Source organism: Crinia signifera, chromosome 5 (genome assembly GCF_055691185.1).
Source record: "Crinia signifera chromosome 5, ASM5569118v1, whole genome shotgun sequence".
NCBI classification, from domain to species: Eukaryota; Metazoa; Chordata; class Amphibia; order Anura; family Myobatrachidae; genus Crinia; species Crinia signifera.
The window spans coordinates 226428177-226445075 of record NC_139221.1 but is presented as its reverse complement, the minus strand read 5'-3'; the positions used below and the strand labels follow the sequence as shown (position 1 = coordinate 226445075).

The following is a 16899-nucleotide window of genomic DNA, read 5'->3' as shown; positions in this document are numbered from 1 at the left end:
CGAGTCTCGCTGCTTCTGCAGCTGCATACGCCGATTCCCCCTCGCTCCATTTTTTTGAGCGAGGGGGAATTGGCATATGAGGGGGGTGAGTAGAATAATGACAGGGCGAATGGTGACAGGGAGCAGGATGCCCTGCTGGCTATCACTGCTCGCCCACGGCATTGAATAGACCCCATTGTGTAATATGTACCCAGGCAAAACTGTAAAAAACATTTGAACCATGTAATACGAATTTCATCTGATGAAGGGGGTGAAATCTTTGGGCTTCATGTGGTAGCGATTCATTGTCACACTGGATATTTGTAAGTATATCTTAAGGACTAAAAACCCAGCTGACTGTAGAAAGCCCACCATGGCAACTGCCACAGATAAGATGTAAATGGAACAGCAGCTCCAGCTTTCATTTGTGCATCATGAGACACAATCTGTGCACAGGTGTAGGATCACAGGGTTCCCCACCACTGACATAAAACATTTACAGAGAATAGAGATGTGCAGTTCAGATTTCTTATCACCAAAAATAGCACAAGTTCGGATTTGTCCGATTGGCAATTGGTTGTTCACATGTTTTGAATAGCCAATAAGATCCTGCTTTAAGATCTGAGTAAATTCTGGTAAAACTGAACCCGCACATCTCTAAAAATAACAAAGATGAGCACTCTTGTTTTAGGTTGTCTGTTGAAGAAAATAAAATAGCTGATACAGTAGCTGCAGTATGCCATTCTCAAAAATATTCAGCATCTAATTCTGCTTTAGTGTGTAATACAGATAGACTTTTATAAAACATATCTAACAAATAAGAGCATCACATTTGTCATGCAAAATCCAGATATATGAGACATCAGGCATTGCTCAGCACATAAGCTGCTAGCATGTCAGATCCCCGCAGGCCAGAAACATGGCAAACATCTGCTACTGAATGCTACTACTGTACTTTGCTTAAGGAAAATATACCACGTATGGGAAACACCCTAACCTAAATGTTTTACCATTGTATTACCTAGCCAAAACTTCTCCATCCATGGCACCTGCAAAAACTGCTCCTCTTACTAAGCAACCTACATTATATAGAATGAGTGATCTCCCTTACTACAATCTATTGATTAAGCAATGTTTTACTACGCTACCTACAGATTATCCTGCTACAATAGCTGCATCTGTTAAAATGCACAGCTGTGGATTAACTGCCTGATTTATCAAAGGGAGAAGATGCCTAAATCATGTGGAAATTACTGCTTATGTAGGACTAATGCATTCTCTCTACTAAAGCATGGGGAAGCTACTAAGCTCACACCACAGGAAAGTGATAGTAGTGTGTGATATACATAGGATACAGATAAATATGCTTTTTTCATTAAATAAAGCACTTCTCTCCATTCAAATTGACATGCAAGTGTAGTTTGCATGTGCAAATTCAGCTATTTGAAGAAAAAATAAGAAAATACTCTTTTTTTGTTGAGGCAGATTATTTAACATAATATCTGTACTTTTGTTTTTATTTTTATTGTTAGAGGTAACAGTAGTAGAGGTCAAGAGGTCAACTCTTAAACACCCCTTATTGTCTAAATCAGTGCTAGTATAACAATCAAAAGGAATGGGAACGTGCCCTTGTTTGAATGAGGTGTACTAAAATGTTACTTTTAATAAATGGAAAACGCAACAAATGTTTCAAAAAAACAGCTTCCACAGAGTTTATGCAAAGGAAACAATGTGATACAGTATGTGATGACATTCAGCTATTCCCAGGCCAAGAGATCCCCATCGCTTAGCTGACCTGGCTATATTTTCATCATTCTTAGCAGTAATAGAATATTATAATGCATTTGTGGCACCAGAAATGATCTTCTATTGCTGTATTTTGATAAATAGACCCCTAAAGTCTATAGTTTGGATATTAAGTGTAGCGCCTCTCTCATCCTCTACTGACAAAACTATAGGAAACATAATTCAGTGCAGGGCCATCCTAACGCATGGTCTTACTGCATACCTCACAACATTGCCCTCTCCAGGAAGGACACAATGCGCTACAGTCTCCTGGACTTCCCTCTCATGTATGATTACCATCACCTGTGTTGAATAGGTTAATTGATGAGATAGGTGCTTCAACACAGGTGATGGTACTCATACATTAAGAGAGAAGTGCAGGAGCAGAGCATTGTGTCCCTCCTGGAGGGTCATGTTGGGAGGTATGTTACTGGGCAGCTGTCCTAGGGCCCCACAATTCTAGGGGCTTTGGAGCAGCAGTTTTCTGGTGCCTGTGGAGCTTCCTGTGAGGTTAGTATTATTATTATTATTATAATAATTTTATTTATAAGGCGCCACAAGTCTTTCGCAGCGCCGTACAAAGGAACAATACAGGGAGACAAAGCTTGGCATAACATTGAATAAATAACAAAAATACAGTACAAATAAAGAGCGCCACAGTTCAATACACATTACAGCTTGGATATAAGTAGTGAGGACTCAATCAACATACAACTAGAGGCTTGAGGCCAATGATGGAGATGAGTATGCAGATGATGATGGTCACTGAGTGTTGGAGTATAGGAGAGCTGTGAGTGAAATGTGAAGAGAAGAGGGCTTTGACAACAGGAGGGAAGAGGGCCCTACTCGGAGGAGCTTACAATCTAGTAGGAAGGGGAGACAGACAGATTACAAGAGGTGCAAGCAAGTGGGTGGTGGTTAGATAGCAGGATGTAAAAAGGTAAGGGGTCGGAGAACCAGCTGGTTTATGCAGTGGAAGGGTACGCTTTGATGAATAGGTGAGTTAGTAGAGATTGATGTCCAGCTGCTTTGGTTGTGAATTACACAAAATCAGAGCTGCTGGGAAACATTCTCTACCGGCCTGCAGCCAAACAGATAATTGTTGTAAGATAATGCTAATTGCTGAATGAGCTGATAACAGGTAGCCCATTTATTTTAATTGGAGACGGATAACAATGCATATGGAGTGGCATGCGGCAGCCAGTATACATTGAGGCCTCACTTATACCCCTTTTACACCGCCGAAAAATCCGGGTCAGCGGCGGGTCAGACCCGGATCTTCGGCGGTGTAAATCCCTAACGCCGTGTCCCTTTACACGGGACTTCTACCCAGGTCCTGACCTGGGTAGAACACGGCTAGGACCTGGGTAGATGGCGGTGTAAATGGGAACGCCGGGTCGGATGACCCGGCTCCCATTTACATGAATGGGGAACGTCCAACCTGCGGACCGTAGCGTCCGCAGGTTGGACGGATTGTCAGTCTGACACTGACAGCCGGCGCTGCTGTCTGCTATACTTTGCAGACAGCAGCGGCGGCGGGGGAGGGAGGTGAACGGATGCCTGTGTGCGCTCGCCACGCTTCGGGTTGGCGTTGATAGTGGGGGTGGCGCGGGGGTGCATTTAACACTGTAAGCACCCATTAGGGTGCTTATACAATTAAAAATCTTATAGGGGGGCCAATTAACATTGAAAGCACCCATTAGTGTGCTTATACAATTTAAAATCTCATCTCATCTCATTGTATGCCATATACAATGGTATACAATTTTAAATTGTATAAGATCGGGTCCCATCGCATTGCATCTCATCTCATTGCATACCATATTAAGCCTTATGGTATGCAATGCGATGGGCGCCGTGATAATACACAAGTACCTGGGCCCCTATATCTGAGACCAGGGGTGTAACTAGATATTCATAGGCCCCATAGCAAAAATTTGTAATGGCCCCCTATTTAGCGACTGATGGTGAGAAATGTATGTAAAACATATTACTTAGACAGTAAAGATGGGCCCCCTTCAGCTCTGGGCCCCATAGCAGCTGCAAACCTTGCACCTATGATAGTTACGCCCTTATCTGAGACGCATTGTGCGGAAGTCACAATCGAAATATGAAGACCTTTACATCAGGACTCTTCCTTCTTAAGCCATCTGCGTTGGTACTGAGGGGCAGATTTATTAAGCTTGGTGAAGTGATAATGTGGCTGGTACTTTATCACCGGCCAATCAGCTCCTAACTGTGAAGTTACAGGCTTGGTTTGAAATTGACAGGTAAGAGCTGATTGGCCGGTGATAAAAACCGGACACTTTATCACTTCTCCGAGCTTAAAAAATCTACCACTGAGTCTCTTGTGCCGGACTATCTGCATACTACATGCGCATAGCCAACTGGCACCTTGTTTGTTACTGTATCTGTGCTTTGTTTAATTTTTATAGTCACTGTCCCTTGGTCATACCTCCTAACATGACCCCTTCCAGGAGGGACACAATGCTCTGTTCCTTGACTTCCCTGGTAATGTATAATTACCATCACCTGTGGTGAAACACCTTTCTTATCAATTAACCTGTTCAACACAGGTGATGGTAATCATACATTACCAGGGAAGTGCAGGAGCAGAGCATTGTGTCCCTCCTGGAGAGGGTCATGTTGGGAGGTATGCTTGGTTTTTAGTTGAAGTTGCCTGTACTATTTCTTTGGGGCTATAGAGGCTACAGCTTTTTCCATACTTCCAGCAATAGACATGTATTCTCCTGTATGTCTGTAGTAAGTGACTGGATTTTCTTTGCAGTTAAAGGTGCAAAGCTGGTAAAATACTACTTGCATTGTACGTCCCATCCTCACAGGTTAACAATTTTCCTTTTCTCGTCTTTTCTATATTCATAAATTGTAAAGACCCAAGGGAAAGACCAGCTTTTACTCAGGGCCCGAATAAAGGAAATCTCATAGATAGAAACTGCATTGTGTTCTCTGCAGAGAATGTTAGCCTGCTGCTCAATTGCTTTTTCTCATGAGAAACTGGAAGACTCATTATCACCAATCACTCCGTATAGGATGCAAAGCTAATAGTAGAAATGTGTATCAATGCAGACTCCCAAACGAATGGCTGGTAAACTGAAATATGAGCTCATGTGTGGGAAACCGTGCAGGGCTGTCCTGTCATATTATATGCCAAGTGCTTTGACATGACAGCATTTTTGGTGACATACGGATAATAGATCCATGCACCCCGCTGCGTCACTGCTCTGCACAACTGTACTCAGAGGCCTGTCACTGCAGTGTTTGGTGAATGTCTTTTATATGCAGGTACTGCAGGGTTGCCTACTTTTCTAGTCTCCTCTCTGGGAGAAGCCCAGGGAGGAGACTTTCAGCAGCACTTTGGGGGGGGGGGGGGGGTTTGGGGGGCTTGATCATGACATCATCAAGTCCCGCCCACAGGACAGCAAATGACCCAATTTGCAGCTCTCAGTAGAGGGGGCTGGGCTAAATGGCGCGATTTTGACATTTTAGCCACGCCCCCTCCTTGTAGACCTGTGGATTGCAGCGGTCGTGGGAAGGAAGCCTCGATCAGGGTGGGTGGGAAGTGGGGGTTCCTCGGAATCCAGGCGAGTTGCCCACCTTTTCAGGGGGCCGGGAGGGGGACCCAATTTTCAGGAGCCTTCCGCCCATTCTGGGAGGGTAGGCAACCCTTAGGTTCTGTACAGTCTGCATACCCCACACACATTACTTCCTTTGCGAAACAGTGATTGCTTTTAAAGCCTTTTGAGGGAAATTTACTAAAGGAAATTTGTAAAAAAAATAGGTTTATCTGTATCCAGAAATACACTTATTTTTGACATTTACTATCCCGAAAATACGGCAATTCGTATTCGTATTGATAGCACATCAAATACACCTATTTTTTACAAATTTCCTTTAGTAAATTTCCCCCTTTATGTAGATTTTTTATAGTCTGAGGCAATAGGGTAGTAACAGCTGAAACATTTATTCATTATTGTACTTCGTATGGGTCCGAATTCGGCCCAGTTTTTTATGGTGAGGGGTCTGCACATGTGCGCATATGCACAAGTGCAGACCCCGTGTGCAAATGGCTTCAGTGAGTTTCACACTCGCCGAGGCGTTGTCAATGCGTCCTCACAGACAGGGGAAGGAAGGGGGCAGGGGGCGGCATAAGGGGATCGTCCAGCATTTTATGGGTATGGGTATGTACAGAGGTGGTGGTGGGTTCACAGCACATGTGTGGAGGGTGTATTTGCTATGGGGAGGGGATGCCGACGGCAGCAGTGGTGTTGATGCTGGTGGTGACATCGCAAGTGCAGTACAGGATCAGGGTATTTTTATTTATTTTTACAAAATATGTCCCTATAATGCTGTGGTGAGCCATTGCAGGGACAGATCTTTCTGCATCTGCATGGGATAATTGATATATCCGTGTGATGTAGTCAGTAATAGCATTGCAAATCTGGCCGACGATAATATAACTTCAATCCACATCTGAGGATGCGGATGGTGATAAATAAGCCCCTAAAGCTTTTGTATAACATTTACACTTCCTGTTTACATATGTATTCAATCCCCTTGTTCTGTTACAAAGGTAGTACCGCCTTTAGCTGCCTTACAGTTGTGGCTGATTGGATCTGCACCTGGCTGAGGAGCTTACTGAAAGCCTTTGTCCAGTGTGAAGCGCTGCTTAAAGTACTTTGTTTCAATATTATTTCTAAGGGGCATGGCCACACCTCCTATGAATAGTCCTCACCCCCCAGAAAGTACCTGGTCTCATTAAGTCGCTCTACTGCCCTTAAGATAGTTAAAGGAAGTCAAGCCTGAGCTTTGTCCATTCCAGAATATTGTTTTTATTTTATTTTCAAGCCACTCCAATGTGACTAGCAATGTGCTGATCACTGAATGAAGTCATGTCACCTTCTCCACCCGTCACTATCATTCTCTCTTTCTCCCCATCGCTGTCACCCTATCTTCTGACACTGTCCCTCACTCTCTCACTCTCTGCCCATTGCTGGCCCTCCTCTCTCTGTTACCCCTGGCACTGTGCATGCAACCCCTGACAATGTGTATGTAATCCCTGGCAATGGGCATGTAACCCCTGGCACTGTGCATGAAACCCCTGGCATCGAGCAAGAAACCCCTGGCATCGAGCAAGAAACCACTGGCACTGTGCATAAAAAAAAAAAAAAATGATAATTTAATTTAACAGAACAACTTCAGCTAGGGGATCTAGAGTGCACCCCACCCGAGTTTCTTTTTTCTTCTTTTTTTGTTAATAATACTTGGTCCAACTCGGGGGTGCACCACTGAACATCACAATCATAACCCAGGACCCGTTTGGGTCAGAGGTGTTGAGTGATGTGTAATAAAATAATTAATTCTACAATTTAGAATCATTTATATCCCCTATCTTACTTAATTAATTCAAATTAATTATCCCTAATATATAGTGCAGTTCCCCAAAACAATCCTTGCTAAATAATTGAGCAAGAAACCCCTGGCATCGAGCAAGAAACCCCTGGCACTGTGCATGTAACTCCTGACATCAAGCAAGAAAACCCTAGCAATGAGCATGTAGGTAGGCGCCACTTATGTGGCATTACCATGTGTGGCATCATGTGGAATGGGCATTACAGTGTGTGGCATAATGTGTAATTGGCATTACGGTGTGCATAATTCCCTGTCCCACAAAGACATGCCCTAAAATTTTGCTGCACGGCTTCGGTGCGCACTGTTCCATTTCTTTTAGATGTTTTGCACTGTGGGGCATAATTTGCATTAGGGGTGGTATTATGTGGCCCACGTTATTCTTTTCATGGGTATAATGGATAGGCCATAAATGTAAAGATTGCAGGAACACCCTAGCACCCACCCTGGCTGTGACATGGAGAGGGGAAGAGGCAGGAGAATTGAGTTCCACCACCTCGCCAGGACCACTTTAAGCACTTTCTATCTATCTATCTATCTATCTATCTATCTATCTTTCTATCTATCTATCTATCTATCTATCAGGGCTATTCAATTAGTCCATTTTTTTCAGCTAGCTGGAAAAATACAGACTTTAGTATTCAATTGCATCCCTTTTTGGATGGTTATTTAGTCATTTTTGGCAGCTGCAGCTTCACCTTTTTTTTATTTAAACTGCATCAATGAAAAATGTCTAAATAACTGTTAAAAATGTATGCAATTTTACTGAAAACACTTAAGTAAATACTCCCTTATCGCTTTAAAATCCTCAAAATTAACTCTAATAAGTATTCGCTTATGCTAAAATATTTGTTCCAAAGTATACCATAAATACTTAATACTGTATACCGAGTGGATCTAGTCATAGTACAGTATATTAATTAGGCATCATGAGAGATTGCTTTACGTAAAGATTAAAAATGCTTTGAAACAGCGATCTACAAAGGTGGAAAGTGACAAGTCTCTGGGGGGAAATGCTATTTTTGCCAGAGTGAATATGAGCATTTTTAATTTAAATCTGAGAGCAGACAGGGCGTGTTATTAGTGCCTGCTGTGAACTGTCTGGAAGACTGTCTGCCACTGTATTGTGTATAGCACAATCTCTTCCCAGCACCACTCGCTCATCAGCCAGTCCCTGCACTAGGAACACTATTCACATTAGAGGTATAACAAATTGTGCATGTCTGTGGTCTTTAAAAACAATTTAAGACAAAGTCCCAGATGATGAGTCGTAATCTCCATGATCTTATTAGGTGATTACTAGTGTGTTTAATGATAATTCTAGACATTTGTCACCTGTATTATTAGTTGTGTTTGTTTATATAATGTCTGTATTGCACTGTACACACAGAGGAGCAAAATGTTCTCTTTATGATAACTGTACAGAAACAGAATATGAAAATGTAGTGATAACTAGTGTTTATTATAATCTTAACTGGCTGCTTGATATCCGGCAATTAGGCCAATATCGCAGCATGCAAGAAGACCCAAATAATATTCTAATCAAGATTTTACAGATCATTATGCAGTGTGTTGTTAATTGTGACTGGAAATATTGCAGGTGTCAGCTATCAGCCTGTGTGTGTGTTTCTCTCCTAACCAGACTATTCTGAGTTACATCAGGTTGCTCAACCTAAATGCCAAATGGTAGAATCTAGAGCACAGGTTCTCAAAGTTAATCCTCAGAACCTCACACAGTGCATGTTTCGCAGGTCTACTCACAGATTTAAGTGAAATAATTAGCTCCACCTGTGGATTTTTTAAAATGTGTCAGTCAGCACCTGTCGGGTGACCTGGAAAATGTGAACTGTGTGGGGTCCTGAGCACTGAGTTTGAGAACCACTGATCTAGAGCAATTGGCCATCTCAATGTAACGCTAGACTTTGATCCTTTTTCTTGTGCTGAACACATGGTGCAATTTGTGCAATTTCACAAATCATGCCCACAACAGCTTAAGGGGCCCATACATAGTACAATGGCCCTTATTCTGGTTGGTGCGGTAATATCCGCGTGCGTTCGTACCGCCGGTGTTTTGTGTCTGCGCATGTACAGAGGCGTCTCTGCGCATGTGCGAGCGGGGCGTACGGCCAAATCCCGCATGAAATGTGAACACTCCGAACAGGGGGTGGAGAGGGGCGTGAAGGGCTATTTGGGCTCATTACCATATGCATACGCCCCGCGTTTCATGGGCGTTCCCATGCAAACGCTGGGCGTACGTATGGTAATGCGGCCGTGACGCACGTGTAGGGGGCGGACATATGACATCGCCGGATGTCAGCTGCCCGCCCAGATCCCTGCTTTTGCACGGAAAAATGTCCGTGTGGTCTGAGGTTGCAGGAGCTGGTGGACCACTCGGTCCTGCATTTGATGGTCTGCGACCATCGAATGATGGGGGAGGTTCCCTGAGATGGAGGAGGCGTATTCCATGAAAAATACACGTGCGGTCCGTTCGGCCAGCTTCTTACCGCGTACGAACGGAGTTGGAGATCCGTATGGAAGGCGGGGTTTCGCACGCACGGTCCTGGCCGCATATTCGGATCCGGCCGCACCGATCAGAATAAGGGCCAATGTGCTGTGCGATGCGATGCGCGCACCCGCAGGCATGCCATCGCACAGCGCATAAAGTCTGTGCAGCCCATACTTTTAGTACTACATTGCATCATATCTAGTACTAAAAGCACGGAGCTCATCGCACTGTGTACGGGCACCTGCAGCCTGGCTGTAGTCTGATAAGAAAGTCTGATGAACCATGTGCTCATGACAACCAATAAGAACAGCTTTACAAATGGGAAGACAACATATTAACTTTCTCTAACACTCACTGCTTCACACAACCATAAATTCAACTATTAATAAATATATAAATAAACATGATGATACGGTTCAGGCAATCCAATTTTTTAGATCATTATTAATGTTCATGATTGCCACATAAAAGGAGCTGTTCCCTAGAGTCTCAATTAGATGTAGGTTGTGTATAGAAGAGAAAGGCAGGCCAGTATATTACAGAGCATGCACACTGTGTTAGTAGTGCTTAATTATTTGTGTAGAACAGTAGAACAACCTCAAGCTCTCAAGAAAAGCGTGCATCAAATAATTGTATAACCAGGGTTGAACAGTATGATCCTGGGGCAAACACAATTACTGTAGGTGCCATGGGAAACCTATCGTACAGATACTGTTCCCTCAGGATAGGTCATTCGGTCGGCCCTATTAAGGCCGACATGCATTGTGTCGACAGGCCTAGGTCAACACAAAAATAGGTCGACATTGGGTAAGGTCGACAGGGTCAGAAGGTTGAAGCATTAGGTCGACAGTCCAAAGGTCCACATGGGTTTTTCACAGATTTTGAGCCAACATGTGCTAACAGGCGGTATTTCATGCTCTACCATCAAATACAGCAGTGATGGGTAACCTCGACACTCCAGCTGTTGTTGCACTACACATCCCAGCATGCCCTGCATCAGTTTTAGCATGGCCAAATAGTAAACCTGTAGCAGGGCCTGCTGGGATGTGTAGTTCAACAACAGCTGGAGTATCACGGTTAGCAATCACTGCACTACAGCGTGGTGGAAGAAAAAAATAGTGTGCTGAGTGCACCAAAATGGCAGCCTTTATACAGTATATATGGTAGAGACAGCTTAGTAGTACAGGTTGATTATCCCCAAAAATGCCTGGGACCGTAAGCATTTGAATTATTCTGTATTTCAGAATATTTTTATATTTCAATGAGGTGTCTTGAGGACGGGACCCATGTGGGAACACAAATGTATGTATGCCAACACCTGAAATACACACCAATATATTTTATTTGTACATGAAACAAGGTTTGAAATCGTGAACCCAAGTGTGTGTAACACAGCTCAGTGCCCTGTTACTGAACCTCTGTAAAACAATTAATGAGCCTTCATTTTGTTGTGTCTGGCCATGGACCTCTTGTGACCCACTGGGCACATAATGCTATATATAATCAATTACTATATATTGGGAAACAGAGAAACAGAGACAGCTCGGCTACTACCTCCCAATGTCAGACATGTTGTACTCCTTTTCCATAGGAATCCATTATTCTATTGCACTACCAATGAAAAGGTCTACTGTACTTGTCAGAGCTTATCTGGTATAATATAAACTATATTAATCTAATTTGAACCACATATACTTTGGCATTTAATTGAATAAAGAAATATGCCTAATAACAATTACATTTCAGAGTTAGGAGAAAATACTGGTTTACAGTCCGCTTTGCTCGCCACAACTTTATTAAAGGTAATATATGGTGGCATGGACACAGGAAGGTGGCGTGGACCCAGGGTGGTGAAGGTTATGCTACATAAATTCCGTAGCATAGACTGTGGCCGCAAAGATGAGGAAGTACCCATAAATCTACCTGCCTCACACTAAAATACCACTTATGTAGAACACAGATTCTGACAATGAGGACTTTTCAAACATAGGTTTATTTGCTGTTTATTATGGTATGTTGCTGATCATACATTAACATCCATCAAGGTTTTATGTGCATTACCCAGTACAGTATCTTGTGATGCTGTACTCATGACAGATCCATGCTAAGCAATACAAACACAGTCATGTCCTTATATGACATCACAAAACCACATTTACAGAATAGGCCAAGATTTTCCCCAGTTTATAGATGACTTTTAAAGTGTTTTCTTATTTTCTTGGGCAGTATTACAACATTAATATATTTTCCACCTTAAAAATAAAAGCATTTTGAATTTAATATGCTGCCTGCCTTTTGTTTTGCCTCCAGGAAAACTCTATAATGTTACACTATAAGACATGTCTACATGATCCATTACACAAGGGATGTATCTGTTTTTTTTAATCTGCTTCTTGTGATCTCCAACAGAAGTCTATTCATGCCACATTTGATTGTGACAGTTTGAATTGAATTGGGAATTGATATCTCAATTGATGGCTGGAAATTTAAAAGATTGTAGCTGAGTCAATTTCTTTGGAAAAAAATGCTAAATAAGTTTTTCGATCTTTTTGTCATACACAGCGTGCCAATATGGTACATCATTTGTTAGTTCCCTGCAGAGGCAACCCGTTTTACTTCTGCAAAGTTTTGCAGACAGGAAATTACAATGCCCATAAGGTTTGCACAAGAAAAAAAAAATCATACATTGCCAATAGTTTGATAGATTTTTTTAATAAATAAACTGCCCCCCTAAATCAGTGATAGTTTTTTCTCACTTGTGTATACATAGCCCAGTGAGTTTATAAATGTTTTATTGTATTTGTTTTAATTTCATTGGATGTGCATGGAAGCATATTTAATTTAATTGCCAATCCTACCATATAAATCTGTCTTTTATATCTAGTTTAGGCTGTCAATCATGTATTGCCCACCCTTGATCCCAACTCTGGTCTTTAAGTACCCCCAACAGTTTACATTTTCCAGGTCACCTGAGGATTTTAAAATTTTTACAGTTGGTGATAATCAGTGAACCAGCTGGGTGACTTGAATAAAATTAGCTTTTTGGGGTACTTGAAAACCGAGGTTGGGAACCACTAATTTAGACCAATGCTTCTCAAACTCTGTTCTCGGGACCCCACACAGGTCACATTTTCCATGTCACCCGGCAGGTGCACTGTGTATCACCAATTGTCACATTTTAGAAATCCACAGGTGATATGAAAAACGGACTGTCTGGGGTCCTTAGGACTGAGTTTGAGAACCTGTGCCCTAGACCCATGGGTGGTTTCACTGGTTGAGGGAATTTCCAATCCCACCTGGGCATACAGTGAGGCCTCTGTACACCTACATAACAGTAATTTCTTTAGATAACCTCACATAGTTGTTCTTAAGTCATGCAAGTTAATTTAGAGCTGTGAAACACTTCTGCTGGACTGGATCTATAAAAAGATTAATGGATATAAACACTCTGTCAATGAGCTAATCTGTACTTACTAAACAGATGGCAACAGAGGGCCTGTGACCTTCTCTTCATGGTATCATCTGCTCCTTCGTGTCCGCTAGTTTACTCATCATACTGTCTAGAAGACAAGAACAAGGACCATTAAGGCACAACTGCTTAGTAATAATTATAATTATCTAATGAAAGTCACCTTTATTTTATCAAATTGTTCTCTGCATTATCATACAACAAAATGTTACACAAAATAATAAAAAAGCATTATATACAACCACATTACAGGCACATTAATCTGAGCACAAGTAATGACTGTCTAGTGATCATTTGTGGTTTGGAGGGATGACGGTACTTGTGTAGTTTCACGGCGCCACACTACTCTACGTTGTTAGAGTAGGCCAAGCTACATTGTCAGCATAGGCCAACGGCAGCCCAGCGTAGTCAGCATAGTGTCCCTGCGGCAGCCCTGCGTAGTCACTGTAGTGTCCCTATCAGGCAGTGTAGTCACCTGTCCCTGCGAGCTGCAACTCTGTCCCCGGTGTCCCTGGCAAGCCTAGTAAGCGCCATATGCCTGGGATGCATGAGCGTCTCATACGCAAGTCCGTCTCAGTAATTTGTGCTGCAGGGTACGGCAACCCGGCCTATGTCAGCTTCAAGGAGACGGTCAGGGTTAGAGGTTCGGTAGAGAGTGTGTCTCTTGCATAAAGGGGGCTCATTTTACGCATCCCCTTGCGGGGCTCACCATGCTTTGGGCTCACGTGGATAGTGGGGGTGGTTCAGGAACACATTCACACCTGTCATGTCAGGCAGGTTAAAAATGGTGAATGGTTCCCACACAATGTTATAAGCTGTGACACAACGCCGATTGACTATGCTAACTGCATAATGCTGACTGATTACGCTGACAACTTAAGTGGTGACGTGAAACTACACAAGAACCGGAATAACTTAGTTGTTACTGAAGGGATATGGCTTTCGGATGTTATATAACGGTTGCATGTGTTGATTCAATACAAAAAAGGAGTGACCATTGACATAAATCTCAGTAAAAAAGCTAAAACAATGTTATAAGAAGATACCAAACCCTTTAACATAGCAATAGGCAAAGCAAGCCATCATATACCAGTGCTAAAAGCTGTAACCCAACATCTAACAATTCAGTGTTTGCTTATTGTTTTAAAATGCCCCATGATAGAAAACATCAGTTCACATGTGTAGATTGAGCTAAAAATATACACCTTTGCAGCACCCTTGTTGACAACTGCATCGGTCTAAACATATTCATATTGCTTTACACAAATAGCTGGCAAATATTTTCTAGTCTTGAAGCTCTGTAGTATTAACTTTTCCCCCTAAGTCTGCATTTGTAGCATTACCCCTACCAGTGCTTAAAGTGGTCCTGGAGAGGTGGTGGAACCCATGTCCTAGCCACCTCCCCCCACTCTCATAATGCGGAGCCAGGGCCGGTGCTAGGGTGTTCGGCGCCCCCATGCAAACTATACATTTCTGATCTACCCCATATACCTGAAAAGGACAATGCGCGCCAAAGGCATGAAACACAAAAAGGGATGTGGTCTTGCAATTAAGGGGCATGGCAACACAATAGTACCATTAATTCACCAGATAGTAGCACAATCTATTTTACATTACACCACATACAGTAGTAGTGCCAATTATTCACATAGAAGCGGCACTTATAGACATAATGTGCACAGCCATGCCACTTAGAATTAATGCCCACAGTACTGCTGCTTAGAAATAATGCCCCCAGTAGTGATGCTTATACACTTAATGCCCACAGTAGTGCCATATACTTAATGCTCCCAGCTGGGCCACTTAGAAATAACCGCCACAGTCCTAAACTCCACCACCACCACCGCCAGGCATCTGCTGCTATCACCTGTTCTGTTTATCTCCAGCAGAGAGCACGCTTCTGATACTCTTCAGCTCCTACCCCAAACAGAGCTTGCAGGGGCGGATCCAGGATAAAATGACAGGGGGGGCACCATGATAAAAGAGGGTTTAGGTGGGGGAGGGGCGGTGTTAGTGGTGCCAGTGTACATGCTAAGAGAGCAGCAGAGAGAGGGTGGGAATGGGATTAAAAATAGGCCCTGGCATTTAAAGTACGCAGGCCCACCATGGTGACAAAAGTGAAGGATGTAGTTGTGCGCGCGCCGAAGGCGCGCTCTGGAAAATGGGGTGTGGCCACTCAACAGGGGGCGTGTCCTTGAGTGTAGTGTACAACACCATATACAACTTCTACACATTATGCAACAAAATACTAGACCCCGTTATACTTGTCCCTTACACATGATGCCAAATGTAATGAGCCAAAATTCACATAATGCCACACGGATTGAGCCAAAATTCAAATAATGCCACATGGATTGTGTCAAAATTTACATCAAGCCATACGGATTGAGCCAAAATTTACATAATAACACACGGATTGAGCCAAAATTCAAATAATGCCAAATGGATTGAGCCAAAATAAACATAATGCCATATGGATTGTGTCAAAATTCACATAATGCCACACGGATTGAGCCAAAATTCACATAATGCCACACGGATTGAGCCAAAATTCACATAATGCCACATGTATTGAGCCAAAATTCACATAATGCCACACGAATTGTGACAAAATTCACATAATGCCACACGGATTGAGCCAAAATTCACATAATGCCACACGGATTGAGCCAGAATTCACATAATGACACACAGATTAAGCCAAAATTCAGAATACGTTTCATAAACAGGAACATTGTCCACCAAAGGCGCGCATTAAACATTTACACGTTAAGTTAGACGCCATTATGTCCATTATGTATTATGTCAAACACCATAATGCCTATTAAAAATTATGCTACATAAGTGCTGCTTATCTACATGCTCATTGCCAAGGGTCCCATGCTCATTGCCGGAGGTTCCATGCTCATAGCCATGTGGGATTACATGCTCATTGCCAAGGGGAATACATGCTCGCGGTAAATGGGGGACAGCCGCCAGGCAGAAGTGATAGCCACTGACAGTGGCAGAGCCTGGCTGTATTCAGAGCACTGCAGGTCCCGGCTATTTGAAATAATACCCCTTTCACACCAGAAAATGCATTCCCAGGTTGGCCCCTTTTACACCAGCCTAGTCCCTGCATTTTCTGGTGTGAGGGGGAGAGAAAACCACCCCTCCCCCCCTTTAACCAGTTATCTTATTTAACCGGCTATATCTTCGGGAACCAACTGATCTATTTACATGAGACAAGTATCATATTGAAGAACTTTTGAGTGGGCTTTGAATGATTTTGGTCCAGTGAAACTGGAATGTTTGGTTCCAGAGTAATCTGCCCTCAAAGAACATGAACAGCCATGAAATTACATTTCAAAAATAAAAAAATTAGTTTACACGTAATATCTCTGGAACCGATTGACCGATATGGACCAGCCTGGTACCATATTGAAGGTCCAGCGATTTGGAATTGAATTAGATCAACCACAAGCTTCTGTGATGCTAGGGGGGGGAACTGGCAGCTGTCGGAACCGGGTGGGGGTTGGAATTGACGGGTCCCATATAATCCTATTGGGAAAAAACGTTACAGCTTTGCCAGGCGATATCTCTGGTTCCCGGGGGGCTAGAGACACGGGGCTGGGCTCGTTGGAAAGCCCTGTCCCTTAGCTACAAAATGACAGGGGGCACGTGCCCGGGTGCCCCCCCTGAATCCACCATTGAGAGCTTGAGTACCGGTAGACACGGATAGTGATTGGCTGCT

General features: G+C 43.0%; 1 protein-coding gene across 1 annotated transcript in view; it reads right to left on the bottom strand.

Moving 5' to 3' along the window:
* Nucleotides 1–16899, bottom strand: part of TMEM108 (transmembrane protein 108) — a 205226-nt gene that overhangs the window by 94940 nt on the left and 93387 nt on the right. Inside the window, exon 3 of the mRNA XM_083188589.1 lies at nt 13172–13257. Within this exon, the coding sequence (XP_083044715.1) occupies nt 13172–13211 (40 nt within the window). The 5' untranslated portion in view covers nt 13212–13257. The remainder of the gene's footprint in view (nt 1–13171; nt 13258–16899) is intronic.